Below are 25,756 nucleotides of genomic sequence, written 5' to 3'. Positions count from 1 at the left end.
CAGTGTCACCCCGCACAGCCCCCGGCCGCCTCCCGCGCAGTGTCACCTCGCACAGCGCTCAGGTACCCCTTTGGTCCACCCCCGCTCCTTTCCAGGCCTCTTTCCTATTATGCAGATGCTGTGTGTGTGGAGGGGCCAGTCACTTGTGTTCCGTGGTCAATGATAAGATGGAGATTTAGGAGGCAGAGAGCCTGCTCAGCAGACGCCAGCACCAGAGAGGCACCCAGCTGGCTAGTGACGAAGAAGTACCTTGGGTCTTTGTTCGGGACATCTGGTTGGGCACTGCTGTCCCTGGTCATAATGCCATTTTACAACATGAAACTCTGGCTCCTAATCCCTGCCCTGGGAAAGAGGCCTCTGTACCCACAACCTTGGCACCAGCCTCAGGCTAACCTGGAAGCCCGCCCCAGGGCTGCTGTCCCATCCCGAACTGTGGGTTGTGACGACTCTGGCTGGTTTTGACTTTGTGGATCTTGAGGGCTTCACTCCAGTCCAAGCCTGGAATTCCTGTCTAGAACAGAGAACACGGTCACAACCTTGTACAGGGTCAACCAACCCCTTCCCCGACTCCCCAGGTCTGCGGCTTTGCCCGTGCACAGCCCTGTCCACTGCTGAAACCCTCCCGAGCTGCAGGCGGTCCTTATCTTCTTCCCAAAGACAGCACCGGCAGGCCAGTGCACTCCCAGGCAGGCCCAGCTCCAGGAGAAGGGAGGTGTGCAGCCACCCTGCCCTCGCCTCAGCCATCCGCTGGGCCATCTGGGCTCACCCCAGCACCTAAGGAAGCAGGAGAGGAAACTTATTCTCACATTGCAGGTGAGCGGCAGGCACAGAGCAGAGCCCAGTCAGCACCTGGTACTGCCGAGTCTTGGAGACGGACCAGCCCCAGGGCTCCCTGTCCCTGCGCTTCTCCCGCAGCTGCCCCCGAAGCCAGGCGGCTTCAGGCCCCTTATGCCTGAAGAGGAATTGCCCTCAGCATTGGGCACAGCCCTGGCCTGCCAAACCTGCTTAAGACCAAAGAGAAAAATAAGGCTCAGAACTCTGTTTTTTTACTCTTTATTAACTGATGCAGAGAATGGATCACAATGACCATCTCAAAAAACTCCCGGTCTTTGCACAGCTCTGCATGTTGGAGGGAGTGGGTCATGCGCTCTTCCTGAGCCTGTGGTGGGGAGGGTGGCGTGGCGGGGGAGGGCAGCCCCCTGGAGGGAGAGGATGAGGCTGGCACTGCTAGCTCCATGTCCTGGGAGCAGCTTTCTCGATGAAAAGACTGCCTCCATTTCTCTGAACAAAAGGGACCTCCTTTAATTCTACCCACTCCTCTGCAAGACAGGGAGCTCAGGAGGGCAGAAGTCCCTGTGTCCCAGGAGCACCTGGCCGAGGTGGTGGTGCCCAGCTAGCCCGGGCTGGCACCCACGTGCACAGGGTTGCTCCTGCCCGGGTTGGATCCTGCCACGATTGGGCGTCAGGCCCTGAGGTCAACAAAGCTGCCTTTCTCCTTGGCAGCTGCACAGCTGGGTGCCACTGGGCAGGCTGCGTGGGCAGGGAATGGATGTGTCCACGGCCAGCACTTGGGTGCCAGGAGGAGAGCTGGGCCAGGCCCCATCAGGTCATTTTCACTCCTGAAGCTTCAAGGTTCAAAATACCAGCTGCCCAAACCATCTGCTGCTCTGTTACTCCTGGGGAAGCAGGTTATCCCCTGGTTGTCCCCTTCTGTCCCCAAAACACCTCGCATGCCGGCGCTCAGCCTTGGGCCTGGCATCCTAAGCCTGCTGCTCTGAGGTGGCTGCAGGGGTGCCACAGCAGGAAGTGACGAGAGCCATAGACTACAGCTATCCTGGCAGCCGCCAGAGGAGGGGCCCAGGGCTGCAGCCCAGGTCAGAGTCGCAGGACCCGGGAACTGCCTGGAGAGAAAGAAAACAGACTAATGGCTCAGGCCAAGAAGATGAACAAGAAATGCAGGCCTCCCCGCCCAGTTTGCCCCCTTACAGTGTTCCAGCATGTTCCATCGGCCACTTCCTGTGGGCTTCAGCAGAGCCTGGGGGCTGCAGTCCTTCCCGCCAGGGCCAGAGCCGCCTAGGGCACACCGGAGAGCTCCAGATGGAGGATCAGGGGCCTGGGTTCTCAGCCCAATACGGCTTCAGACAAATTGCTTAACTTCCCTGAGCCTTAGTTTCTTCTGAAAAGTGGGGCTGCTGACCCACGTGCCTGAGGTCATGAGTCTTCACAGCAGGCACTCAGAAAGTGGGGCCGAGTCTTGTGGAACTTGAACGGTCAGGCCTTTAACTGACCCGCCTAGAAGGAAGGAGGGAAACGACCAGGGAGCAAGGACTGTCTTCCAGAAGCCGGCAGGGCGAGCACCTGGGCCACAGGCGCTGAACAGCCCGGAGGAGGCATCCAGGTGGAGGGAGCCAGGCTGGCGGTGGGAGGAGCTGCTGGGCCCCTGTGGCCAGGCCAGCAAGGCAGGCCCTGCAAGGGTGGAGAAGTGGAGGCCTGGGGAGCTCTGGGCACTCCCTCAAGAACACTGCGTTAGGAGTGGCCACACAGCACTCACGTCTTCGGGACTCCTAGCTCTCTGTTTCCTTTGCTTTCTGAATTTCTTGAAGGTTTGCTTAGATGATGTGCATGTTGCAAGGCAAGGCAGAATGGAGCGGCTTGTGCTAGGTCCCAGAGCTGGAAGGTGAGGGGTCCCAGAGGCCTACAGGCATGGCGCTGGGGGGCCAAGTTCAGCAGTGATCCTGTGTTTCTGCCCGAATTGAGGGCAGGGTCCAGGCGGCCAAGCTCTTCTCTTCCTGCTTTTTGGATGAAGAAAGGGTCAGCGAGGCCGACCCACCTAGACTGACACAGCAGGAGGTGAGAGCTCCAGTGAGCCAACTCCTGTCTGCCAAGGCTCTTCCACGGCTGGCCTCGGGGCACAGTTCAAGGAGGCAGCTCTTAGGAGATGAAAACCTGGGGGGTTCAAGTTCGATCTCTGAGGCAAATCAGACGGGCTCCGCCCCTTTCTCTGCCACTCAGAGCTGTGCCGGCCTCACCGTTTCCTCATCTGTAGAATGGAAATGGCAAGCACTCCACAAAGGCCGCAGGGGCCAATCTCGGGGGTGCTGAGCCCAGCGCCTGCTGGGCCTTAAAGCAGAGAAGGTGACAGCTAACACCTTTACCGCCACCAGAGCTGGGAGGGCCTGGGAGGGGATTCACTCACCGGACGTTCCACACAGATGAGGGACTGCTGCTAGCTTTTATTTATTTAATTAATTATGTTTTGAGACAGAGTCTCACTCTGTCACCCAGGCTGTAGTACAGTGGCACATCGTGGCTCCTTGCAACCTCCACCTCCCGGGTTCAAGCGATTCTCCTGCCTCAGCCTCCCAAGTAGGTGGGATTATAAGCACCCACCACCACATCTAGCTAATTTTTGTATTTTTAGTAGAGACGGGGTTTCACCATGTTGGTCAGGCTGGTCTCAAACTCCTGACCTCGTGATCCACCTGCCTTGGCCTCCCAAAGTGCTGGGATTACAGGCGTTAGCCACCGCGCCTGGCCGAAGGACTGCTTCTAAAAGCTAAGCCAGCCAGACGCAGTGGCTCACGCCTGTAATCCCAGCACTCTGGGAAGCTGAGGTGGGAGGATCACTTGAGCCCAGGAGTTCAAGACCAGCCTAGGCAACATAGTGAGACCCTGCCTCTACAAAAAATAGAAAATTAGCTGGGCATGGTGGTACGTGCCTGTGGTCCCAGCTACTTGGGAGGCTGAGGTGGGAGGATCCTTCGAGCCTGCGAGATCGAGGCTGCAGTGAGCAGTGTTTGTGCCACTGCACTCCACCTCAGCAGCAGAGTAAGACCTTGTCTTAAATAAATAAAAGCTAAGCCTCTGTTAGAACATCCCTAGTAAAGAGGAGCCCAGCACCATGCAAATCAGCTAACTCCATGGTCAGGCTGTGACGGAAAGCGTCTCCTTCCTGGAGCGGAAGCTGTCTCCCTGCAAGCTCCACCCCTTGCCTGCTCTGGTGCCTCGATCATCATCCACTGGAATGCCCTACATACTCAGGACTTCTGCCCTTCCAGACCTCTCTGCCATTCAGGCCCCTCCAGCTGGCGAGGGCCTGAGCACTGCGGTCCGGTGTTGCCCACTCCCGCTTGAGCAGCTCAGCTTGAGCACGATTCACTTGCAACCGCTGTCCCCCAGCGAGTTCCTCACAAAGTGCGGACCTGTGAAGGAGCCTCCTCCTGCATGGAATGCTCTTTGTGTCTTGATAATGGTGATGGCAACTGAGTGGATATATCTGTCAAAAGTCATCCAGCTGTGCGTCTCTAATGGATGAACTGTATGGTTTGGAAATAATGCCTTGATACGGCTGGGGCTTTTTGGGGGGTGGGGGAGGGTGGTTTTGTTGTCGCTGCCCAGGCTGGACCTTCGACCTCCCAGGCTCAAGTGATGTTCCCACCTCAGCCTCCAAGTAGCTGAGACCACAGGCAGGCACTATATCTCGCCTTTTTTTTTTTTTTTTTTTTTTTTTTGAGATGGGGTCTCACTATGCTGCCCAGCCTGGTCTCAAATTCCTGGACTCCAGTGATCTTCCTGCCTCAGCCTCCCAAAGTGCTGGGATTACAGGCATCATCCACTGTGCCCAGCCTGGTTTTTAAAACTAACAAAATTGGAGGGATAAGTTCATATCTTTTGGCTCTTTAATTCCACAGGTAGGAATTTATCCCAAAGAAATGATATGAACAAAGATTTAGCTGTAAGGATGCTTATCACAGAAGTTATTTTCTGGCCAGACGAAGTGGCTCACGCCTGTAATCCTAGCACTTTGGGAGGCCAGGACGGGTGGATCACATGAGGTCTTGAGTTCAAGACCATCCTGGCCAACATGGTGAAACCCCATCTCTACTAAAAATATGAAAATTAGGACAGGCACGGTGGCCTGTAATCCTAGCACTTTGGGAGGCCAAGGCAGGTGGATCATGAGGTCAGGAGTTGGAGACCAGCCTGGCCAACATAGTGAAACCCCATCTCTACTAAAAATTAGCTGGATGTGGTGGATGGTGTCTGTAGTCCCAGCTACTCAGGAGGCTGAGGCAGGAGAATATGTTGAACCCAGAGGCAGAGGTTACAATGAGTTGAGATCGCACCATTGCCCTCCAGCCTGGGCAACAGAGCAAGCCTCTGTCTTAAAAATAGCAATAGTTAAAAATAAAAATTAACTGGATGTGGTGGCACACACCTGTAATCCCAGCTACTCTTGAGGCTGAGGCAGGAGAATCGCTGGAACCCAGGAGGCAGACATTGCAGTGAGCAGAGATTGCACCACTGCAATACAACCTGTGCAGCAGAGTGAGACTCCGTCTCCAAAAAAAAGAGAAAAAGATAGGTAATACATATAGACATGTTACAAAGGAAAAAAAAAAAAAGCAGTGGTTCAAAAGAGCAGAGTGAAAAGCCTCCTCCCACCCCTGGCAGTCCCCATCGCTCAAGTTCCTTTCCCCAGCGGTACCATCTCAGACATCCATCAGAGACCTCTGTGCTCATCTGAGCATATGTGTGTATATTAATACCCCTTCTTAAAACACAAATAGCCTCCGCGCTGCTGTGCACCTTGCTTTTTTGGTACCAGTATATTTAAGATCGCATTCCACGGCTGTGCTGCAATTACCCAGTCCCTGCAGCAGCAGGACGGGGTTGTGGGACGACGTCTCCACGCATCTTACACGCCTGAGCTCCCACCCCACCTAGGAGGATACCTGTAGGGAAAATTCCTTTTAGAGAAACAGCTGCATCAAAGGAAAAGTAGTGCTGTTACTAGCTCCACCTTAGAATACCCGAAATCGTCAGTGGTAAGGAAATAGACAGATACAGTTAGAGATACAGAGCCATATCCGTAGGATAAAATACTGCACGTTTATTAAAATTCACGTTGCAGAACATGTAACATGGACAGGCTTCTACAACTGGTGAAAAGGAAGCGTGCAGTAAGAATCTAGCCATGTGAAAGGCTATCAGTGCATATGCACCCAGCGCACGTTACGGAGCAGAAAGAACTTGTCTGGGGAGGGATTCAGGAGGTATTTATAGTGTCATTTCTGTACTTTCCCATTTTTCTACATTACTGTTGTATTAAGAGGGGAAAAGGCAGACCGCCCTCGGCTGTCCAGGACAGAACTGCGCTGGGAGGCGGGGTGGGCCCGCAGCCCGTCTTAACTGAAAGCGGTCAGCAGTCCCTGCCACCGCGGGACCCTGAAAGGCGCACCCACTCGGGACCCTGCGCTCGGTCCTCACCCCCAACGCCCCTAGAGGGCAGTGACCGGCGGGAGCTGGGTGCCTTGGCCTCCGCACCCCTTGTCCGGCTAGGCCCGGAGGTGGGAGTGAAAGGGAGGCCATTCTGCCGGCTGCCCCCAGGAGGGCGCTGCGAGGGCCGCGGTGCGCTCCCGGCTCGGGGGTGCCCGAACACTGAGTCCGGCGCAAGCGACACCTGCAGTGCCCACGGACCACAGGGGGTGACCTCTGAGGCCGCCAGGGATCCCGGCTCCCGCGCCTCCGCCCTCCCACCACAGGGTGGGGACTCGCCGCGGTCCCTCCCCAGCCCTTACCTGTACGACGTGGTCGCTGCTGCAGCCGCGTCCGCATCTCCAACAGGCAGCACGTAGACCCCGCGGGCGCCGGGCGCACGGGGCGCGGAGGACTTGTCCCTGCGGCCGCCCGTCCCCGGCCCGCGCCCCGGCGGCGCATCCCTGGGCCCGGCGGGCGCCGTCCACACGCCGAAGTCACGCTGGTACTGAGTGAGCGGCACGTCCCGGCCGCGGTCCCGGGCGCCCGCGGGAGGCTGGACCCTGCGCGAGGCGGCGCCGCCCGGGCCCGGCTCCTCGCCGTCCAGGTCCGAGTAGCCGTGCAGGGTCAGCGGCACCGCCACGTCGGAGCGGTCCAGCTGGTTCCAGCGCCGCGCCAGGCAGCACAGGCGGCTGATGCAGGGCCACGCCATGCCAGCCCCGGCGCCCGCCGCCCTGCTCCCCGCGCGCGCGGCGCTCCCGGCCGCGCCTCCCCGCCCGGTGTCCCCGCCCCCGCGGCCCGCCCTGCGCCGCCGCAGCGCCGTCCCCCAGCCCGAGGGTGGCGTCCCGGGAGGGGGCGCACTCGGCAGCAGCCCCAGCTGGAGCTGGACGGGGCGAGGCCAGGGGGAAACGCTACGCCGTCTCCAGGGGGCACTGGAAGCCGCCGGCAGTCATTTACAAGAGTCCAACTTGAAGAATGCTCAGAATTGAATCCAAAGGCCCCTCAATGTCGTCTTACAAACGGCCCTGTGCACTTGTGCCAGGCTGCACCGCAGGGACTCCGCGGGCACAGGGGCGGGTGCAGCACTGAGGGTGTCAGGGAAGACGCGGGGCCCTTCTGCACGGAGAACACGGGTTTCAGTCCGCCTGAGAGTCGCCGCCTATCTGCCTTTACAGTGCGAGTCTACATCTGTGACAAGCAATCCACTTTTCATTAGAATTGGCATTAGCCACCAATCGACCTTTCCCTGGGTTCTGAAATTCCTAATTTTAAAGCATGGCCATTTGCAAAGGCGTTAGTTTTAGAAAGCAGCCACAGAACTGGCTACTAAGCTATCGAGTTCCTTTCCTCCTGCGCCCACATGGCTGTTTCCAGGCCGAGCTGCTGAGGGATCCCCCAGGGGAAAGGCAGGTCTGTTCAATGCACGACACGGTCTCAGACAACCCCCTGGGCACCCACAAGCGCCTTTCTGAATATCTGACACATGCCCTCAGTATACACTGCAGACCAATTACCAATGGCACTACTGAGACAGTATTAATTACCCAGAGCTCCATTTCAAGGTTGGACTTGGAAGGCATCCAGTCTGTGCCTGGCAGAGGACTGCGCAACAGCCCTGGCCAGTCAGAAAAGATTCATCTCCCAAAACATTGCCTGTCTTAGCTTGAAGTTGTAGCAGAGTGACAGGACGGCTGGCCTGAAGTGGCAGCAGGCGCGGGACCAGGAGTAAGGGACACCGGGGTCAGAGTGAACTGCCTTGGGGGAGTGTGCGCTGCGGCCCTGGGTTAGCCCTAGCAGATGACGCTTGTGACTGAAGTTCTCCATCTCGGAGGAGAGAACAGCTTTCTCATTACTTCACTGATCAAACAACCATCAAAGAGCACTTACTATGTGCCAGGAATAATTCCGGGTGCCTTCACGTGGTTTAGTGTGATGGTCACAGATGGAAGTAAGTGTAATTGAACTGACAAAGCCATGTCAGCATGAGAGGGAGGAGGGCTGCGGAAGGCCGGACTTGCCACCTGTCGGGAGGGTGGTTGGACCTGGTGGGAATGTAGGTCACAAGGGAGGAGGGTTCAGCGGGGGTAGCAGAGACCAGACCATGGGGGGTCTTGGTGGCCACACTAAGGAATTTTAGTTTTTCATATGTCTGGGGCGCAGGTGGCTCATGCCTACAATCCCAGCACTTTCGGAGGTCAAGGCAGGAGGACTGCTTCAGCCCAGGAGTTTGAGATCTGTCTGTGCAACACAGTGAGACCCCGTCTCTGCAAAACCTTTAAAAAATTCGCCAGGTGTGGTAGTGTGTGCCGGCAGTCCCAGTTACTTGGGAGACTGAGGCAGGAGCATCACTTGAGCCCAGGAGTTCAAGGCTACAGTGAGCTATGATTGCACCATTACACTCCAGCCTGGACAAGAGAGAGAGACCCTGTCTCCAATAAAAGCTTTTCACAAGTGACCACAAAGGAATGACAGAGGTGTTTTCAACACTCTGGCAGCCATATGGAGCAGCGCAGGGACGCAGTGGAGACCAGCTGGAGGAGCAGGCTCAACAGTCCGGGGACTGAGGGGTGGGGACCACGCAGAGGCACAGGCACTGGGAGAGCCGCGGGCTGGAGTCCGGAAACAAGTGTCAGGCGTCACTCCTTAGGCCGAGTGCTATGTGAGGGGCCTGTGCAGGGTGGGGGTGGCCCCAGTGCCTGGAAGCATGCCCGTGCTGCAGTAGACACATTTAGTAACAGTACGGAGAGATTCTATGGCTCCTGAACTCAAAGCCTCAGATAACTGAGGCCAGAGTGAGCGCCCGTTGAAGCGTGTGCATTTGGAATAAGGGGACAGCGGCCACGGCACATTCCTAGGCGCCCGCACTTCAGATGCCGGTGGAGGCGGCACAGCCCGAGACGCCCACAGGCCGGAGGGCACGACCCTGAAGGCAGGGGTCGAGGGTCCCCAGGGAAGCCGAGAAGAGAAAGGGAGGCATCCTCGTGGGCAGTAAGGAGCGGGGCTGTGGACAGCAAGGCTTTCTGGCCACTACAGAGGCTCCGGCATCCAGGGCTTTTATGGACCAGGAGGTGCTACGGGGACGACTTCTTCCCGGTCACAAAGCAGGGACAGAGAGATGTCTCCATTGCCTCTTTGCCTGGTCTGCCCAAAGCATGATGTGAATTAGTGTTGGACTCAAGGGAATATCCCTGAGAACTCAGCCTCCTAGCCCATCTCTGGAGATCGCATCTTGCCTCATCTATGTCGCAGTGTTGTTAGCAGATGTCAGAGCAAAGCACCGTGACCTTGGCCAGTGACCCTACACCACGTGTGCCCTGTTTCCTCACTGGCAAAATGATGGCTGGGTTAAGAGAATTCTCTCCCAAGAAGTGACAGTTTAGAACAGAACCCGGTGCCTGGAAAGAGTCACTGGTCCATCACAGCAGAAACAAGTCCGCCACGTGAGGCTGACGCCGGAGCCTCCACTCCTCCCAGGACAAACGTGCAAGACTTGGTATAACACTCCGAGGCCATCAAAAGACTGAAAATCCTCCTATAAATCACTCCAAGAGCAAACTCTCAAACCACGTTCCCTGGACGTACTTCTCAGTCACAAGGGTAACTAACATGAATTCCACGCAGCACGGCTGTGACGACACTAACCTGCTATTTCAGTAAGACGCTTCACTTAGAACACACACTTTCAAACAGAAGATAAAATTCGGCTCAGATTCAAGTCGAATTTATCCAAATCACTCCTTCTACCTCTTAATTTATCTACAAATTTAACCTAGAAAGCAGAACCTGAAAATAGCCTTCTGTATGTGCCACTCACTGCCAGAAAACACTCCCTTTCCTGAAAAAATTTAGGAAATACCGCAGCTGTGATTTCAGGCCACGCCAGGGAGGAGATCCTCTTGACTCTTAGGTGCAGCCAGCCCAGGGAAGGGGTAGGTAAGGAAGCGTGAGCGCTGGAGGCTCAACAGACAAGCCGCAGCGCCCTCCTGCTTGATCATGCCTTTCAGCGTGTGCTCCCCAGGTCCTGGCTCACAGGATGTCCATGCAACAACCGAAGCAAGATGCCAGAGCCGTGTCGGCCCCTTAAAGAGAGAACACACACATCTGCTTACAAACTGGACAGAAGCCTTTATTCACAACTTTTCATAATTCACTTTCTAAGACGACAGACCGTGGGACACAGCGAACACCCCCGGGGGCCGATGCCAGCGTCTTCCAGGCGGGAGCAGAGCCGTGCTCACTCGAGGGCCGATGTCTCCGGGGGCTCTCGGGCAGCACAACCAGACGCACCACTACTGTCCAATCCAGTTTTACTTAGAGCCACCTCCTTTTTTGGGGCCATCAGTCCTTATTTCATGCCAGATTTTCACTAGAGGCTCCCTGTTCTTCCAAATCAGTTCATGACCATAAGTAACATACCATCTGGAGAAAAGAAAAACAGCCAGGTCCCACATTCAAACAGCGTGACACACAAATGGCAAGTAGTATGGAGATAGATCGGTTGACAGTTTTGAAACCGAACGCCACTCACTGTGCAGCCTATTCAAACTGATTCACGTAGAGAAACGATCTGGCTTTAGTATTAGAATACGTCAAAGGCAGAAGCAGGATGTGGTGGTGGCTGCATGCTCTGCATGTAAGATCTCACACATACTGCTTTTCATTCACCACTACCTGCAAGTTAAGTCTCACTTCTCCTGTTGCAGACATGAGGCAATCAGGCCTGAAAGAAAGCAGTTTGTCCAAGGTGCTAATAGTTTCTAGGTGGTCAGTCAAGGCTCACTCGCAGGTCAGACTGACTCGGCATCGGAAGCATGAGAATCAGCCCTGAGGATGGCTAGCGCAGCTTACAGGCCTGCCGTCACCTTCCTCCTGGCTACACGAAGGGTGGGCTGCTCAACCAAACTGCGCCCCGCTTTGAGATCCACAGTTCCGATCCCCTCTCTCTTGTTCGCAGCAGCCTAACTGCAGCCTGAAGCACGAGCCTGAGAACTTCGCTTGCTCAGGCTCCACCTAGGAACCAGCAGAGACTAGAGGCCAGCTCTGAAGCCTGCGCCGCGGGCCCTGGACTACGCGGCCGCATGCAGGGAGCGGGGAGCGCCTCCTGTGAGCTGAGCAGCACAGCGGGCACTGAGGAGGGCCTGCCTTGGAGAAGCTCCTGGGGGATCTGGGGGTGTAGGAAGGCTTCCTGGAGGATGTGGGGTGGATTCCCAGTGAGAGCGTGTTACTGACACCTTTGTTTTCATTCTGGCTTCCCTGAGGCAGAGACCAGATCTTGTCGCCTTGCATCTATCTCCCAGACACCCGACTGAAAAAATACTGTTTGACTTAGAGTGGATCAAGATAGCAGTTTAAGGTTTTAATATTTTTTAAAATGTTCTGAATGTGTATGTTTTATTATAAAGGGCTTGATTTGTACCTGAATCTTAATATTCACTATAGTGAAAATCTGATTATATACATTAATTAATAGGCATGTAATAAAATTCTCTGTGATAAAAGTAACAGTCTCTGGTGAATTTAGAACAAGAGAAAAAGGAGTACCCCAATATTCAAATGCAATTGTAAAAAATTCTCCCAAAAAAACACTTTGTTAGGAACTCTTCTTCCCAAATCTTTTTTTTTTTTCTTTTTTTTTTTTGGTGAGGCAGTCTCGCTCTGTCGCCCAGGCTGGAGTGCAGTGGCATGATCTAGTCTCACTGCAACCTCCGCCCCCAGGGTTCAAGCGATTCTCCTGCCTCAGCTTCCCGAGTGGCTGGGATTACGGGCATGCACAACCACACCTAGCTAATTTTTGAATTTTTAATACAGACAGGGTTTCACCATGTTGGTCAGGCTGGTCTCAAACAGCTGACCTCAGGTGATCTGCCTGCCTCGGCCTCCCAAAGTGCCAGGATTACAGGCGTAAGCCACCACACCCAGCCACTCAAATCTTTAATCTACTTATTTCAAGCAAAGAGTCAAATACTTTAATTTTACAGGTATACTGTTCTGATTATACTCATAAATCCAAATGGAATTTTTCATGGGCTAAACTAAAATCAGCAAATGCAGAGGGAGTGATTTCTAGGGCACTCCTCTGCAGCAGCGGCGCAAACCACTGCTCATCTCACACTGCAGCTCTGCGGTTCTTACTTGTGTGACCTGGATAAGTTACTTTCTTTAAGCAGTTTCTTTTTCTGTAAAATAAAATACCTCACAGGGTTTTAAGAGAATTAAATCTGTAGCTTAGGCACACAGCAAATATTCAGCATATTAATAAGTCAGCTGTTACCCCAACAGCACAGTGTGAGGACTGTGAGGTATGGTGAGAGACGAAGTCAGGGCAATGTGCAAGCAGATACTAATGCAGTCTTTCCACCCCCCCCCCCCCAAGATGGGGTTTCACCGTGATGGCCAGGCTGGTCTTGAACTCCTGACCTCAGGTGATCCACCCACCTCGGCCTCCCAAAGTGCTAGGATTACAGGTGTGAGCCACCGCGCCCAGCCAGTAATGCAGTCTTTACCACCAACAAAATCGGGGCACTTAAAAAAAGAAAGATTTTAGAGTTCTAAATCTAGATTAAAACTTTCAGAAAAGACGAATTCTGGACATGACTAAGATCTAGTAAATGAAAAGGAGTTTAAATTAGAAACGGTCAAGAGAAAGGATTCCTCTGCCTTTCACACCCTGGACTTTAAAACACATTTGATCCAATTATTTTCAGAATGGAAAAAGGCCATCTAATTATAGTTCAGAAGAATAAAAATCTGCTGGGGAGAAGACCCTTGATTACACACAAAGCCTCCCGATAAATTAGAGCTCACAGGACAGAGCCCCTTCACGTCCCTCACGCTGCAGCATCGGGTCAGTTTCCACCGTTTATACTGTACCGCTGCGTACACTACGCACTACCCCTCCTTAATCACTGAAAATTCTAAATGGCGTAATGGCATTTAGTTCTACCATCTGCTGGGAAAAACTGCTTCACTTAGATTTTTCTTTTCAATAAAAAAAAAAAATTTAAGTCTTCCATTGTCACAGAACAAAATAAAAACCAAGTCAGGGCAAAAGGCAAGATTTATGCAAGAAAAGACAGGCCCTGAGGGAATCCAGCTCAACAGACAGGCAGCTCCCGCTGAAGGGCCTCCCGCACTCAGACGGACGCCAAGGGTCCTGACTGTGTGTCCACGATAGAGTTGCTACTAACTGCTAGTCAGGGCAAAACCCCCTGTCCAAAGCACACCTGGAAGCTCCTGTAACCACAACGCCATCGGGTATTCAGTATGCTGTTGACGGGGTGGAGAGGGCTCACAGAGGCAGGTTTACAACTCTCCTCTGCTAAGTAAGAGCTGTTTGTCCCGGGAAGATCATGTCTAAGCCTCAGTTTCCCATCAGTAGAATGGAAGGAGTAATAGTCTAACAGAAGGTAACTAGCTTGCTGTCTGCATACAGCAGGTGCTCAGTAAGTGGTCCACACTGGTCTGCGGTCACTGGCCTGTGCTCCAGTCATGCAGAGTAATGGCTCTGCCAGCTCAGCGTGTCTGCACAGCATCGGCGAGACCAAGGTCAGCGGTAGCAGCATGGGACACCGGGCGGGGAGAGGAGGGCAAGAAAGTCAAAGGGGAAAAGGGGGTGACAGCGCAGACGGGGGGCCAGGCAGCAGTCTGTTAAGAGGGGGTGGGAAGGAGAACAGGCCAGGGGTTGGGGTAACGTAAGGTTAAGGGTAGGAGAAAGGCACAGACTGTCTACAAATGAGCCAGGTAGGCTGGGTAAGCCCAAAGCAAGCCATGTGGAGGTTCCCCCCCCCAACCCCACCTGCTGCTGCTGCTTCCGTCACAAAGCTGGATGCCTCACTCTGCCCTGGGGATGGGGGTCAGAGGAGGGCGTGACCCAAGGAAGCAGTGTAGCAATCAATTACGGTCAAACTTACATTCCAAAAAGAGCTCCTCCAAGATGTGCCGCATGATCAAAAACTTTCCATCCCAGGATCAATCCTGCTGTATCCATGGCAATAATGGCTTTTAGGGCCTGAAAGCCACCAAGAAAGAAGGGAAGTGGTCCAAGTGTGATTCCTCCAGTACTGACATCTTTAACTTAAGGGCAAGAACCCAGTCAACAGAAAAATACCACCACTATCCCCAGAACTTCACTTTACAAAAATACTTACATTCCCTGCTGTGAATGTGAGAATCGGAAGGAAAATAATGGCCAGCCTCCCTTCCGGCATCTTCGTGCAGACAGCTGCGAGGACCGTCATGATGGCACCGGACTGCGAAGGAACACAGCAGGGAGAATGGGAAACTCCAGACGCAACTGCTTAGTGGCTACAAGGTCTAAAGAGCAGCGCATTTTCTAGAAAGTTTATATGTTGCACATTTCTAGGTGAGCACAGGCTTAAGAGCTTTCAGTTACTAACGTTCCCAGTATCGGGCGAAGGAACTAAATGTTCTTCACACAATAATGGCTTAGAAAGACTGAATTTTTATGACGGGGCGGTGAGATGGATGACCACCAGCATGCGAGCGCTTCCTGAACCGCAAGGACGGCACTAAGCATGTCATGTGCAGCCCTGCACCTAAGGCCTAGGAAAGAACTCAAATTTCTCTGACAAAGCTCCCCAACCAGAGGGGGTGAGCATGAATCCACCCAAAGAAACCCGCACGTGTGAAGTATGTTTCATCTTAAAAACTTCATGTGAAATCTTTATTACTCTTCATAGAGAAACGAAACACTGCCCAGCGTGGTGGCTCACGCCTGTAATTCCAGCACACTAGGAGGCAGGAGGATCCCTTGAGCCCAGGAGGTCAAGGTTACAGTGAGCTATGACTGCACCACTGCACTCCTGCCTGGCCAACAGAGTGAGACCCTGCCTCAAAAATAATAAAAATAAAGGAATAAATTGATATACAGAACATGGATGAGTCTCAAAATAATTATATAGAGTAAATGAGGCCAGGACAACAAAAAGGAGCACACGCTGTATGATTCCATTTGCAAACTGATTTACCTTTACTGGAAGTAGGTAAGCTGTTGCCAGGGGAAGGGGCAGCACGGAACGGCCACACAGGAGCGCTGGGAAGCTTTTGGGGCTGAACATGTTCGTGATCTTGAGTTTGTGGTGACAGTTTCATGGGTATCTACATCTTAAAGCTTACAAATTATAACTTTAAATATGTGCAGTTTTTGGCATGTTAAGTAGTAAACCTGAGTTATCTGCTTTTTTTAAAAAAGAAAAAGACTATACGGGCTGGGCGTGGTGGCTCAGCCTATAATCCCAGCACTTTGGGGGGCCAAGAGTTTGACAGCAGCCTGACCAATGTGGTAAAACTCCATTCTCTACGAAAAATACAAAAAAAAAAAAAAATTAGCCAGGCGAGGTGGCTCGCGCCTGTAATCCTGGCATGTTGGGAGGCTGAAGCGGGTGGATCACCTGAGGTCAGGCCTTTGGGACTAGCCTGGCCAACGTGGTGAAACCCCATCTCTACTAAAAATACAAAAATAAGCTGGGCGTGGTGGCGTGTGCCTGTAGTCCCAGATACCTGGGAGGCTGAAGTTGCAGTGAGCCGAGATTGCACTACTGTATTCCAGCTAGGGCAACAGAGTGAGAGAAAAAAAAAAAAAAAAAAAAACTCCAAAACAAACCAAAATTACACTTTTCCCCAAAATGATGCAAATATAATTTGAATAGCTGTATGAAGAGCATCAAAATTCGATGAAGTTCCTCTAAATTACTTTTCTATAGATGATTATTCTCCATCTGTTAAGGAAAACTGTCATCTGTACAATTCTAGCACTGGTTTGTGATTATAACTTACTGTAATTATTGCACATTAAAGATAAAGCAGTTCCATCATCCTCCCAGAATTTTCTCAATGTGACTTTATATAAATGTAAACATTTATATGTTTGAATAAATCCCAACTTCTTTTTTGATAAAAGTCTAGGCTTACTCCAATGCAGGGAGGTTTTTTTCCCTTTTTCTAGTCAGAAGTTTTTAAGAATTGAATGAAAATGAACCCTTCTGTTCTCGGAGAACTTTCACATTCATACATAGTGTACGTACTGAGTCATGAACTCTGATCAAGGAGACCTAAGGGGTTTGGATCCATGGTAAGAGGTGAAGGTCTTCTGTTCCCCATCAATGTTTCTATGTACACTGGTTATATACTTGTCATCAATATACACATCTGGATTTTACTTATTTCATGAACATATATATATTTTTTGACACAGAGTCTCGCTGTTGCCCAAACTGGAGTGCGGTGGTGATCTCACTGCAACCTCCACCTCCTGGCTTCAAGTTTTTCTCCTACCTCAGCCTGCCAAGTAACTGGGATTACAGGTACACACCACCATGACTGGCTAATTTTTGCATTTTTAGGAGAGACAGGGTTTCACTAAGTCGGCCAAGCTGGTTTCAAACTCCTGGCCTCAAGTGATCCGCCCACCTCGGCCTCCCAAAGTGCTGGGATCACAGTAATGAGCCACCGCACCCGGCCTCATAAACATTTTTCTGCATCTGTATAATCTTCAACTCTCTCATACTTACAGTTTTTAACTTTTTTGGTATTCTAATTTAAGTGAATCTGCTCCCTCTGCTTACAAAAGCTAAGTAGAGATGAAGACCCTGGTGTTACCTATGAAACAAATGTCAGAGAACTCTGAGAGGGAGAGGAAAGCTGACCAGCCAGGAAGCCTGAGACTCAGTGGAAGTGGTGGTGAGTTCCCTGCCCGAGACTCAGTGCAAGTGGTGGTGAGTTCCCTGCCCGAGACTCAGTGCAAGTGGTGGTGAGTTCCCTGCCCGAGACTCAGTACAAGTGGTGGTGAGTTCCCTGCCCGAGACTCAGTGCAAGTGGTGGTGAGTTCCCTGCCCGAGACTCAATGGAAGTGGTGGTGAGTTCCCTGCCGGAGACTCAATGGAAGTGGTGGTGAGTTCCCTGCCCGAGACTCAGTGCAAGTGGTGGTGAGTTCCCTGAGCTCTATTTTGGCCTCATACTGATCATCCCCCAACGTGTTCTCTCTAGTCAAGGCACAAAAGAGGATAGCCAAGCACACACAGAGAACTGTTGGACAATATTTAGAGAAACAGTGGCCCAGCAAAGGCTGAGCAGGCCTAGACGTCCACCCTTGCCAGAATGTAATGAGGCATCCCAATACGCTCACAGGGTGGTGTCCATGGAAAGCACCCTTGCTCCTCCTAGCCACAGCAACATTAGCAGAGGTCTACCAGGTGGCCTGTACGCCAAGCTCCCATCCCTGCCCTGCAGTAATAAGAGCCCCTCTCCCTCAAGAGGCAAAGGCGGCTGCGGGAGGAACCTGGACATCTACTCCTACCCAGCAGTAGCCACCCCTCTCCTCATCAGAACAGTGGCAGAGGAAGACTACTCAAACAGCAGATCGCAATAGGATCCAAAGTTTCATCATACCCCAAGTGAGCAGGCTTCAACTGAAAAATCTCAACTTGAAAAAGAAAAGACAACTGGCTGGGTGCAGTGGCTCACACCAGTAACCCCAACACTTTGGCAGTCCCAGGCAGGAGGGTCACTTGAGCCCACGAGTTTGAGCCCAACCTTGGCAACATAGGGAGACCCTGACTCTACAGAAAAGCTTAATAATTATCCAGGATAGTAGCAATACAGTAATTTACAGACATATTTTTAAAGTCCCATTCAACTTTTTTTTTTTGAGATAGGGTCTCACTATGTTGGAGCACAGCAGCATGCTCATGGCTCACAGCAGCCTCAGCCGCCTGGACTCAAGCACCCTCCTACCTCAGTCTCCGGCAGGTGGGGTTACAAGTGCATGCCACCATGCTGGCTAACTGTGAGATGGGGTCTCACTATGTTGCCCAGGCTGGTCTCAAACCTCCTGGGTTCCAGTGATCCTCCTACCTTGGCTCCCCAAGTGTGGGGACTACAGGCGAGGGCCACTGTGCCTGGCTGCCCCTCATTTTATAACATCTCACTACACTGAGGACTAACACTTTACATTTTGCAGCAACACAATTTGGTCAACAGTGGTTTTTTTCCAGATCTCTCATTAAAATTTTGATTTCCTTTAATTTTAATCAAAGCTGCATGAAGATATTTGGGCGAATTTTATCCTCCCATGGCTCTGGAGGATTTTGATGACAACAGGAACCACCACATCCAGAGTTCTTGCTATGTGCTTTTTATGCTGCTAAGCATCCTAAGTGTACTTGCTTTGCACATCAGAAATACACATTGTTATCCCCATTTTCTATGAGGAAACCGAGGTTCAGAGTTTCCTAGAAATATGTAACATGTCTTAGAAATCACAGGTAAGCAGCAGAACCAGGGTTCACCCGCACTCTAATTCCAAATACCATGCTGGCAGACGTTATTAATTTTGCAGTTCAGCTTCTTATCTGTAAAATGAGGACCACAGTTGTCTCCGAGCACCTCAGAATGCCCTCGCAGATCCTTTCAGCTGAAGAGAAAGGCCTCTTCACCCTCGGATGCCCCAAGTCCTCCAGAGAATCTTCATTCCTTTCAGTGTGTATTAGGTGTGTATGTTTTCTCCCCAGCTAAACTTGAATTCTGAGTCTATGATTCACGCTAGTGGTCTTCACTCCCTTCATGTATTAGGTGCTTAGCTGCTGAATGAACTATTGAATGAGAGAATATGATTTGAAATATATAAATTATACCAGAGCAAACTTTTTTTTTCCTGAGGCAGAGTCTTGCTTTGTCACCCAGGATGGAGTGCAATGGCGTGATCTTAGCTCACTGCAACCTCTGCTTCCTGGGTTCAAGCGATTCTCCTGCTTCACCCTCCTGAGTCACTGGACTTACAGGTGCCCGCCACCTCACCTGGCGAATTTTCGTATTTTTAGGAGAGAGGGGGATTCACCATGTTGGGGTCAGGCTGATCTCGAACTCCTGACCTCGTGATCCACCCACCTCGGCCTCCCAAAGTGCTGGGATTACAGGCATGAGCCACCAGCCCCGGCGAGCAAAATTTTATAAAGAAAATAAACATTCAAAGCCAGGTGCGGTGGCTCACGCCTGTAATCCTAGCACTTTCGGAGGCTGAGGTGGGTGGATCACCTGAGGTCAGGAGTTCAAAACCAGCCTGGCCAACATGGTGAAACCCCATCTTTAAAAAAAATAAAATAAATTTTAAAAATAAAAAAAATAAAAAAAAAAAGAAAATAAACATTCCACAAAGGAAAAATGTGGCTTAAGAAGGCATGTCACTCTCAGGACAGAACACAGGCCTCACTAGGAAAATTAGGTGTAAACGAATTTGAGGAACACACAAATTAGGGAATGGTTATTTACATAAGAATTCTTTTCAAAATTGAACCTTTTTAGAGTTCCTTTAAATATGAAATCCCCTATTTGAATGCATTTAAATGAATTAGTATTTAAATATGTACAAACTGAATGTGTAGTTTAAAGAAATACAAAGATTTCCATGTGCCCTAGAAATCTGCCATTAAACTCAAAACACTTAAAAATTTTTCTTTTTTTCTTTGAGACAGGGTCTTGCTCTATTACCTGGGCTGGAATGCAATAGTGCGATCTCAGCTCACTGCAACCTCCAACTCCTGGGTTCACGCAATTCTCCTTCCTCAGCTTCTCAAGTAGCTGGGAATAAAGCATGCACCACCACACCTGGCTAATTTTTGTATTTTTAGTAGAGATGGGTTTTCACCATGTTGACCAGGTTGGTCTTGAACTCCTGACCTCAAGCGATCTGCCTACCTCAGCCTTCCAAAGTGCCAGGATTACAGGTGTGAGCCACTGCGCCTAAACTCAAAACACATTAAAAAAAAAAAAAATTTTTGGTGGCTCAAGCCTGTAATCCCAGCACTTTGGGAGGCCGAGGCTGGTGGATCACGAGGTCAAGAGATCGAGACCATCCTGGTCAACATGGTGAAACCCCATCTCTACTAAAAATACACAAAATCAGCTGGGCCTGGTGGCGCGTGCCTGTAATCCCAGCTACTCAGGAGGCTGAGGCAGGAGAATTGCCTGAACCCAGGAGGCGGAGGTTGCGGTGAGCCGAGATCGCACCACTGCACTCCAGCCTGGGTAACAAGAGCAAAACCCCGACCCAAAAAAAAAAAAAAAATATTTTTTTTTTTTTGAGATAGGGTCTTGCTTATGTCACCCAGACTCGAGTGCAGTGGTGCAATCCCAGCTTACCACAGCCTCAACCTTCTAGGCTCAAGCTATACCCCTACCTCCGGCTCCCGAGTAGCTAAGACTACAGGCATGAGCCACCACACCCAGTTAATTTTCTAACTTTTTTGTAGAGATGGGATCTTGCTATGTGACTGGTATTGAACCCTTGGGCTCATTCTCCCACCTCGGCCTCCCAATGTGCTGGGATTACAGGCGTGAGCCACTGCGTCCGACTACCTCGGAACATTTTTTTAAACATCCAGAATATAAGAGCTCTGAGGGGCAGGAACTTTTTTGTTGTTGTGCCCTACTTTCTAAAGCCACCACAAATAACCGTGACTGCTCACTGGCTGCAGCCCCAGGCTCTAGGATAGTACCTAGTAGGCACTCCAATATTGACTAAACAGGAGGATAAAGTACCACATTCAAATCTGTAATTAGAATTTTCCAATACTGGATTGGGCTCTCTGGTTTATGAGGATTGCATACTCACTGTTCTGAGATGTACTCTATTCCGGTAAGCACAAATATATGACCAATGGTTAAAAGCTACAGCCTGAAATCTACCAAGCTTTACAAATGTATACATTCTAAATTAAGTGAAAATTAGTCAACTGTATTGTTTCAATGTTAATTTCTTGGTTTCAATGTTAGTTAACAGTAGGGTGATGGGTATATTAGAACCCCTTATCAATTCTACAACATTCTTGTAAGTCTAAAATTACTTCAAAGTAAATGTAAAACTCAAATTTAAAAAATATTTTAAATGGAAATACTCACTGCACCAAGTGATGGTCCATATCTTCCTGTGGCCACTTTACACACGTAACTGACAAAATTGGAAATAACACCTGAGAAACAAGTCACATTTCAATAATTTAAGTGAGGTATAAAAACGGTTTGCATTTTTTCTGGAAACAGTTTCACTCTGTCACCCTGGCTGCTCGAGTGCAGTGGTGCAGTTTGGGCTCACTGCCACCTCAGCTACTGTGTTCAAGTCATTCTCGGGCCCCAGCCTCCAGAGTAGCTGGCATTAGAGGCGTGAGCCACCATGTCCAGCCATGAAAATGGTTTTCATTTCTGATTTCCACACAGATGAACAGCGTCAGGTTTCGACCTGGATCACTATGAGGTACAGGCATGAACACTTACCCTGTCTAACATTTCAGCGACTTCACAGGGATGAAAAGTCTGACCTGGTGCATGACCTGCTGAGCACCAGTCATTCCTTTACTCCTCAGTTATCACTTTCCTCAGCTAGAGCATGAAGACGCGTTCCTAAGAGTACATTCTCTGGGCTGTACTCCAGACACACTAACTCAGAATAGCTGGGGTGTGACACTAGACTGGATCATCCCTTACGTCTCTTTGGCTTCAGTGTCATTTGAGTCAACATGGCTCACTTTTAAAAACTTCCTATGGAGCAGGAATTAACATATCCGACACAGACCCTCTGTAACTACAACAATGTAACTCGCCCCTGGGAAATAACTATACACTTACTTATCTTACAAGCCAAAGGCATTGCTCAGCTTCTTTTTTTGAAGGACTAGAGACACCTAAGTATTCGATTAACACCAACTAAGCATCTACTCTGGGCCTTGTAGTGGATGCTTTTATTTAGTGCTTTCTTTAACCCCTTGTCATGAGAAGGTAAGTGTCATCATCCCCACAGAGGTTTAGTCGTTTCTGCAACATCACACAGCTGGTGGTAGAAACAGGATCTGAACCTAGGTCCATCTCCAAGCTCGGTCTTTTCACTACAGCACAGCACAAATGCAAGATACACCGTTTCTAAATGCGGAGGTTTTAGAAATTAATTTTGATATTTTATTGTTTTAAGGAAGTACATTTTACAGAGAGGTGAGTAAAATTTTATCAACTGTCACCGTAGCGGCCTCTAGGGACCTGGAATCATGCACGAGAACTTCCTAACTGAAATAAGAAAACAATGCTATCTGCAAGGCCACGACTAGGAAGTGGTTCCGTGCCAGCAAACATGCTTGCAAAGAAGACAGGACAAACTCTTTCTTGACAATCATATTGTATAGCTCTCATTTAAAGCCTTCTGTGAACTGAACACACTGGGGAAAATGAGCTTGCTTAAGGTTATTTAACAAAGACCCAGGAGATTGAGGCAGCCAGGAAGTCTGGGAACCACTATATAAAATGGTGGGCCTGAGCTAAAGAAACCGAGGCCCAGTGAGATTAAAAATAAATAAATAAAAAATAAAATGACATGCTTAAATTCTACACGAACCCTTACTTAACTCTTGTTTATCCCAACTTAAAATTAAGCATACCCCCATAATTCATATGTAGGAGGAAATCAGCAAAATGAGAAGCAGGAAAGGCAACATCTCCAGCAGTCTGTGGCACCCTTGAGAAACAAATACGTTCTGACCAATTACTCTGCGTAGAATATGGCAGCAACCATTCCCTTTGTCCCTTCTGAACAAAGGTTAGAGTGCTTATACTCTCAAAGGCCCCGAGATCAACGTGTATTACCTGCAGATAGGTACACTGCCATAAACTGCTCTTGACCCAGAAGGTTCACTATGCTGGAAGAGAAGCTCCACAAAACATACATATTTGCTGCCATGTGAATTAAGGAGAAATGACTGAATGTTGACAGCAACATTGGAGAACAAAGGACCTCTACAAAAGAAAGAAAAACACAGTCTGGTAATCATGGAACACACAGCCAATAAAAATTATCTATTTTAAACTTTTTAAATTAGGCTGGGTGCAGTGGCTGACGCCTGTAATCCCAGCACTTTGGGAAGCCAAGGCAGGCGGATCACTTTAAGTTGGGAGTTCAAGACCAGCCTGGCCAACATGGTGAAACCCCATCTCTATTAAAAATATTAGCTGGGCGTGGTGGCGCACGCCTATGCTTCCAGCTACTCAGGAGGCTGAGACGGGAGAATCACTGGGACCCAGGAGGTAGAAAAACAAATTAAGCATGGAAAACAAAAACAGCTATTTAAAAGCTTAATTAAGACTTTTTTTTTTTTTTTTTTTGAGACACAGTCTCTCGCTCTGTCACCCAGGCTGGAGTGCAGTGGCACGATCTTGGCTCACTGCAGCTTGAACTTCCTAGGCTCAAGTGATCCTCCCACCTCAGTCTCTTGAGTAGCTGAGACCACAGGCACACACCCCCACGCCCGGCTAATTTTTGTATTTTTAGTAGAGATCGGGTTTCACCGTGTTGCAGGCTGGTCTCGAACTCCTGAGCTCAAGCAGTTCACCTACCTCAGGCCTCCCCAAGTGCTGGGATTATAGGTGTGAGCCACCGTGCCCAGCCTAAGACATCATTTTTTAAAAGTGATACCTAGCTATCTTAATAAGTCTCTTTTCTACTTAGTAAGCAACCAATGAAAACTCTCAGTTCAATGAAAGCAATTTATTCTTATGGCAAAAGTTTATTAGAAAAAAATAAGCAGTCTGGGCAACATAGCGAGACCTCATCTGCACTAAAAACAAAAAAATTAGCTGGGCATGGTGGCATGCGCCTATAGCCCCAGCTCCTGGGGGCTGAGGTAGGAGGATCACTTGAGCCTCAGAAAGAGAGGTTGCAGTGAGCCAAGATTGCACCACTGCACTCTGGTCTGGGCAACAGAGCAACACCCTATCTCAAAAAAAAAAAAAAGAAAGCAAGAAAAAGTAAATTATGTCAATTATAAAGTTGTATATAATATTCTCCTTAAAGAATAAACCTGTGGACCAGGCACAGTGGCTCACACCTGTTGTAATCCCAGTACTTTGGGAGGCTGAGGCGGGTAGATCACTTGAAGCCAGGAGTTCAAGACCAACCTGGCCAATGTGGTGAAATCTTGTTTCTGTTAAAAATACAAAACTTAGGCCGGGCGCGGTGGCTCACGCCTATAATCCCAGCACTTTGGGAGGCCGAGGCGGGTGGATCACGAGGTCAAGAGATCGAGACCATCCTGGTCAACATGGTGAAACCCCGTCTCTACTAAAAATACAAAACATTAGCTGGGCATGGTGGCACGTGCCTGTAATCCCAGCTATTCAGGAGGCTGAGGCAGGAGAATTGCCTGAACCCAGGAGGCGGAGGTTGCGGTGAGCCGAGATCGCGCCATTGCACTCCAGCCTGGGTAACAAGAGCGAAACTCTGTCTTAAAAAAAAAAAAAAAAAAAAAAAAAAAATACAAAACTTAGCCAGGCATAGCGGCATGTGCCCATAATCCCAGCTACTCGGGAGGCTGAGGCATACTTGAACCCAGGAGGTGGAGGTTACAATGAGACAAGATTGCACCACTGCACTCCAGCCTGGGTGACACAGTGAAACTCTATCTCGGAAAAAAAAAAAAAAAAAAAAAGGCTCTTAATTTGTCAAAAAAAAATTTAGATATTTGCTATGTGTGAGATTCATTAGGATATTAGATTAAGAGAAATGAGCCTGAGTGTGGTGGCTCATGCCTGTTATCCCAAGACTTTGGGAAGCTGAGCCGGGCAGATCATCTGAGGTCAGGAGTTTGAGACCAGCCTGGCCAACATGGTGAAACCCTGTCTCTAATAAAAATACAAAAATTAGCTGGGTGTGGTGGCAGGCACCTGTAATCCCAGCTACTAGAGAGGCTGAGGCAGAAGAATCGCTTTGACCTGAGAGGCGGAGGTTGTAGTGAGCCAAGATCGCACCACTCTCTGGGAGAAAGAGCAAGAATTCATCTCAAAAAAAAAAAAAAAAGAACAAGAGATGAGGTTCCAGTCCTCAATCAGGGAGCTTGCAGCCTATTCTCTACATTTTGCTTGTAGCTACTGATGAGTAACTCGTCTTTTTTACAACATTTCAATTAACTAAAGCCTACTTCTTTCCTATTCTCTCTACCTTAAAATAAATCACACAAGTTAGACTTACTTACTTGAGGCTGGATTCGATGTGAAATATCTGGTCATTGTCCGATTCAGAGATGGTACTCTCCATAAACAGAATACAAGGACATTTGCAGCTATAATACCTACAAAATAAATATTTATAATTTAAGGAGGTTAAAAATAAAAGCAAAAATGTCTGACCTAAAGTACCCTCTTGTAAGATGTCCAGCACAGTTATGTAAGAGTACTGTATACTTGGGGGATGGGGGTGTGCTGAGAAAAGCAAGTGAAATCAGAGCTTTTAAAGTATCAGTACTGCCAAGAGCTGCTAAAGTCACAGAATGCCTGGAAAACTGCAGATGCTCTAGGAGCTAACTTCCTTTCCCCAGATCCATATTTTACTTCTTCAGAACAGTTTACTCTTCTCAATAATAATGGATCAATAATTTATTGTCTGTAACAGCCAAGCCAAAGACAGAAGTAAGACACCGAATTAGGTTCTTTGGCAAAGAGTAAAAAAGCT

The 25,756-nt window shown here is 49.7% G+C and overlaps 2 protein-coding genes and 1 long non-coding RNA gene across 7 annotated transcripts in view; 1 reads left to right on the top strand and 2 right to left on the bottom strand.

Annotated features, from left to right (window-relative positions):
- MAP6D1 (MAP6 domain containing 1) overlaps positions 1 to 7,025 on the bottom strand; it is an 8,123-nt gene extending 1,098 nt beyond the window's left edge. For both annotated transcript variants that reach the window (XM_032298467.1, XM_032298468.1), the window contains exons 1-2: positions 6,582 to 7,025; positions 394 to 511 (exon numbers count right to left, since the gene is read on the bottom strand). In XM_032298467.1, coding sequence (XP_032154358.1) covers positions 394 to 511; positions 6,582 to 6,970 — 507 coding nt within the window. In that variant the 5' untranslated portion in view covers positions 6,971 to 7,025. The remainder of the gene's footprint in view (positions 1 to 393; positions 512 to 6,581) is intronic.
- A 3,333-nt stretch (positions 7,026 to 10,358) lies between these two features.
- PARL (presenilin associated rhomboid like) overlaps positions 10,359 to 25,756 on the bottom strand; it is a 54,611-nt gene continuing 39,213 nt past the window's right edge. Inside the window, exons 5-11 of one of the 4 annotated variants that reach the window (XM_032298464.1) lie at positions 25,281 to 25,376; positions 22,900 to 23,049; positions 21,172 to 21,242; positions 15,246 to 15,327; positions 14,406 to 14,507; positions 14,169 to 14,266; positions 10,359 to 10,677 (exon numbers count right to left, since the gene is read on the bottom strand). In XM_032298464.1, coding sequence (XP_032154355.1) covers positions 14,205 to 14,266; positions 14,406 to 14,507; positions 15,246 to 15,327; positions 21,172 to 21,242; positions 22,900 to 23,049; positions 25,281 to 25,376 — 563 coding nt within the window. In that variant the 3' untranslated portion in view covers positions 10,359 to 10,677; positions 14,169 to 14,204. The remainder of the gene's footprint in view (positions 10,678 to 14,168; positions 14,267 to 14,405; positions 14,508 to 15,245; positions 15,328 to 21,171; positions 21,243 to 22,899; positions 23,050 to 25,280; positions 25,377 to 25,756) is intronic. The other 3 variants (XM_032298463.1, XM_032298466.1, XM_032298465.1) reach the window with 3 other exon arrangements.
- Positions 17,791 to 20,491, top strand: LOC116564957. The gene is made up of 3 exons (XR_004275171.1): positions 17,791 to 17,900; positions 19,626 to 19,636; positions 20,473 to 20,491. It is a non-coding gene; the product is annotated as an uncharacterized LOC116564957 (long non-coding RNA).

This window comes from Sapajus apella, unplaced genomic scaffold (genome assembly GCF_009761245.1).
Source record: "Sapajus apella isolate SASKATOON/1434 unplaced genomic scaffold, GSC_monkey_1.0 scaffold38, whole genome shotgun sequence".
Classification (NCBI taxonomy): domain Eukaryota; kingdom Metazoa; phylum Chordata; class Mammalia; order Primates; family Cebidae; genus Sapajus; species Sapajus apella.
This window is presented reverse-complemented; position numbering and strand designations above follow the sequence as displayed.